This window comes from Cariama cristata, unplaced genomic scaffold (assembly GCF_000690535.1).
Source record: "Cariama cristata isolate BGI_N322 unplaced genomic scaffold, ASM69053v1 scaffold28694, whole genome shotgun sequence".
In the NCBI taxonomy this organism is placed as follows: Eukaryota; Metazoa; Chordata; class Aves; order Cariamiformes; family Cariamidae; genus Cariama; species Cariama cristata.
This window is the reverse complement of record NW_009612781.1, coordinates 1-4,372: the sequence shown is the minus strand read 5'-3', so window position 1 is coordinate 4,372 and position 4,372 is coordinate 1. Positions and strand designations below refer to the sequence as shown.

The 4,372-nt window shown below is 37.8% G+C and overlaps 1 protein-coding gene across 1 annotated transcript; it reads left to right on the top strand.

Moving 5' to 3' along the window:
- Positions 1-382: 382 nt before the first annotated feature.
- Positions 383-935, top strand: LOC104160609 (BTB/POZ domain-containing protein KCTD8-like; the record flags this gene model as incomplete). Its single annotated transcript, XM_009698775.1, has 1 exon — positions 383-935. A coding segment is annotated over one exon (461 nt), but the record flags the coding sequence as incomplete, so codon positions are not given.
- Between the last annotated feature and the right edge of the window lie 3,437 nt (positions 936-4,372).

Sequence of the window (4,372 nt, the reverse complement as noted above, 5' to 3'; positions counted from 1 at the left end):
TGTATGGTAGTATTTTCCTAATACTACAAAATCTGATTTCTCATAATAAACTTCTGGGGCTGTAATAGCAAACTAGCTTATTTAAACTTGCCTGCAGTGATTTCTGGTGCAGATAATCTGTGAGCATTATGCACGTTTCGTTAGCTGGATTCTTAGGCAGGCAGTGAAGTTATTCTTGCTGTAAACATTTTTAGGAGCGAGAATTTTGAGGACCAGACCTTCAACTTGTGTACCAGCCTGGTATAGTTCTTTTGACTACAAGGAAATGCCACCAATTTATGCCAGTGGAGACTCTGAGTCATGTTTTTCTAAATAGTATCTAATCAGTATTCTGTGTAAACCAGTGCTTGCTTAATACTTTTTCTCTCTCACCTTGTATTAGGGCCCCCCCAGAGAACCGTTTCCCCCAAACAAGACCACGAAGAAAGGAAGCACGACAAAGTCTTGGACAAGGGCAGTGAAAGTGGGACATCGTGTAATGAGTTGTCCACCTCGAGCTGTGACAGCCACTCGGAAGCGAGCACCCCTCAAGAAAATGCCACCAGCACTCAGCCATCCACAGCCCACCAGCCAAATACTCTGACTTTGGATCGTCCATCTAAGAAGGCCCCAGTGCAGTGGATGCCACCACCAGACAAACGCAGGAACAGTGAACTCTTTCAAACTCTCATTAGCAAGTCCAGAGAAACAAATCTTTCTAAAAAGAAGGTATGTGAGAAGTTGAGTGTTGAGGAAGAAATGAGAAAATGTATCCAAGATTTTAAAAAAATCCACATTCCAGATTACTTTCCAGAGCGCAAACGTCCCTGGCAGTCTGAACTCTTACAGAAATATGGGTTATAGTAATCAACTCTTTCATGACATATTTCTGGGGCATTTGATGTTTATTACATTGCCACTAACTTACTCATGTCCTCCTTCTGGCCAACTCTGCCACCAGAGCTATTCCCGCTGCTTATTTCTTTCTGTGAACAGTGGATGTTGGATAGTACATGGTTTCTTTAAAAATATATATAAAAAGACAGAAACTTTAAAAGTACAGCAGGCGTCTCATCTAAACCACCTCATAATAGCAAAGAAAAAAGTGCATGGTCAAGAAAGATGGTTTTCGAACTGTAGTCAGTTGAGCTTCGTTATGGTTTTGGAACTTACTGAATAAAAATCTCAATCATCGGTTAACGCCTTGTTTTATGTCACCAATAAAAAAGACTCAGACTTGCTATGGATGAAGAGAAACAGGGTTTAAAATTCGATTGAACTGGTTTCAGAACTAATTCCCAACGTTCTTTCAATGTTAATGCAATAAAGCAAATACCTATTTTGCATGAGCACAATGTTGCAAATAAATCACACAAGAACAAGAGGTTGTCTGTTGCTTGGAGAATTATTTGTTTGATACCAAGCCTATAAACGTAAAACGTCTAAGGGATTGAATTAACTTTGTTCTGGATCTGTGATTTTTTTGTGTGTACAGTGTTCTGTATGTAAGGATGGTGTAAATATGCCTTATACTGTTTTATTATTGCACCAACAACTTTCATCTATTAGTGCTTGTCAGGATTATTTCTGTGAAATGCAAACTTATGGCAGATTGTGAAAACTGGTTTGATGGTCTGAAAGTTTCTGTTATGTTAGTCGCTCAAATTGGAAGAAAATAAAAGAGACTTTAATGTATTTATTAAAAGAACCATCTGGTAGATTTTCTTGGCTATCATTATCTCCTCTCTTTTTTTCAAAATGGAATCAAGCAAATTGTTACTTTTTATTTAATGTTTTTGTAACTACTCTGCTGGAAAAAAATACAAAACAAAAAACATGTTTCAAGAGTGGGTGAAAAATATTTAGGGTAGTGCCATTTAATTGGAACCACCACACAGACTCTCCAAGAGGAAGAGAGTTACACTAAGAAGCAGCGGGGAATGAGCTAAAAAACGGAGTGGTTTTACTAACAGAGGAAAGCAGTTCCAATTTTACAAGTTCACAAAAATCAGCTTAGAAATAGAAGATTTAAAATATCACAGCAGTGTGCTACATTTATAAATGAAAAGTTTTCTATGAATAGTCAACTCTATATGACAAACCTGTTTTCTCAGCCCAGATACTGGAGAATCAATACCTTTCTCATTGCCACACCACCAAGGCGACAACTGTGGTTCAGACAGCCATAGCTGGAATGGGTAAGGACAATTGGAGATTGCAAGAGAGCTGCTGAGTTCTTACAGACTTGAAATTATTACTGTGTGCACACACACAAACATACAGATGCACATTTAGAAGGGTTCAGCCCCATACATATTCTATAGCAGGAACTGTACAATTGTGTCAGAAGAAGTGTTTTACATCTGATGGTAATTTTAACTGGTTTAGCTGAAGTGAAGAGGACTTCTTGTATTGTAATTTCCAGGGTTATTCCTAATGCCTGTATTACTTTTCAGTCCTCTAACAGGCCACTTTAAGAAAAGACTGCATACTTTTGATAGTAGCTCAGCAACTTCATTCACTTTTTTTTTTTTTTAAATCTATCTTGAGCTGGTTACTCTCCTATTCAGTTAATCAGTTGACTCCAACACTTCATGTTTTGACAACATTTTTACAACTTGAAAGAGTATACCTGGGATAAGTCTAGTCTGAACTGATGCAGTCCAGTGTGAAATCGTTTGGCTTCTCAGCTCTGCCATCATGTTCCTTGCTTGCTTCTTTCTCTGGGGTGCGAAAGACCCATTCCTTCTTTTGAAATTTTCTTGCTTCTTAGACATGTTTAGCATTTGCTTTCTCTCTCTTTTTTTAATCTATCACTTCCTAGTATTTATCTGATGAAATCTGCAACTATTTAACCATGACTTACTAACCTCCGGTGGATACAATTTTGTTTTTACTTAGTCTAAAGTTAGACTATTATTGAGGGCTTTTGAAAACTTCACACTGAGTTTTATTCTAGCCTTTTGAATCTGTCTTCGCTGCAGTTCTAACACCTTTTGCTGTTTTCTGTTACCTTTGTTTAGGCTAAGTTTCCTTCTAGGATGATACCTGTTAGGTTCAGATAGCGTCTTGACCCTTCCTATTAAACCTTGCCATTGAGTTTGGAGTCTCAAACTCTCTGAGTTTGCCTTCCTAGTTATTCTCAGTACTCCAGGCGGTACCTGCCCGAGGTGTGCTTAGGTGATTGTTTGACCTGTTCATCCATTTTAATTTGTCCGTATACAGATGTTTTTATGAGCTTTTAAAGTTTTTTCTTTTAACATGCTACCTAAAATTTCTCAGAGCATTTTTGATTCCTTCTTGAGGAGAACAGAATATTATCTTAATACATATCTTAATACATGGGCAGCATAAGATTTATGATAACCTTAACCACTGTCCATGTGTTCACAAGGCATGTGAGTGATGTCACAGATAAACTACGTTGCTGTTACTTAGCAACCACACTGGCATCTTTAGATGAAGTGGTTTGGTTTTGGAATTGCACAGAGTACACTGTCCTCCTTCTTTCAGAGTGAAAAATTGGGATGTGTTATAGTTGGAGAGAGAGTGGGAGGAAACAACGGCTCCTGTGAATCCTTTGGGCATATTCTCTAATTCCCATCACACTTTTTATCCAGGTCAGCCAGTTACAGCTCCAACCCTACCTATATGGTTATTCATGTACAGTTTTCAGATTCCAGCCCGTAATTAGGGAGAAGGCAAGCTGAGACATTTGGTGGAACAGTGGAGCTGGTGGGTGGTTAGATGGCTAAGGTTGGTAGGAAATTCCCAGATATTACAAGAGAATTATGTATTAGAAGTACCTGGGGGGTTTGATTGCTTCCCCTTGTCTTCCATTTTTATTACTTTTCTAGTAATTACTTTATAGCTGCTTTTTCTTTTTCCGTTTCAGTCCTCCTTTCTCTTCTTTCCCTCTTCTTTCCAGCCATTCACTTTTTGTAATACACAGGAATAGTCTACCACAGGAATCTGTGCCTTTTATTGAACTTCAGTGGAGATGGTCAGTACATTAAAATTCCACACCATATGAAGTTTATGATTTTAAAACATAACTTTTTTCTGGAATGGAAAGAAAGATCAAAATACTGACATTTGTCAATCTTAAATTAAAAAAATGAATGTAAACAATAAATAAAGTTTGTATTATTCTTTCAATATTTCAATTATGATTTTTATATTAATTTCAAGTTTTACAGAGTTAGGTTTTACTGTTACTTTTATGATATATTTATCATAGAATGCTTTGGGTTGGAAGGGACCTTTAAAGGTCATGTAGTTGAACCCCCCTGCAATCAGCAAGGACATCTTTAACCAGACCAGGTTGCCCGCAGGCCAGCGCAACCTCACTTTGAATGTTTCCGGTGATGGGGCATCTACCACCTCTCTGGGC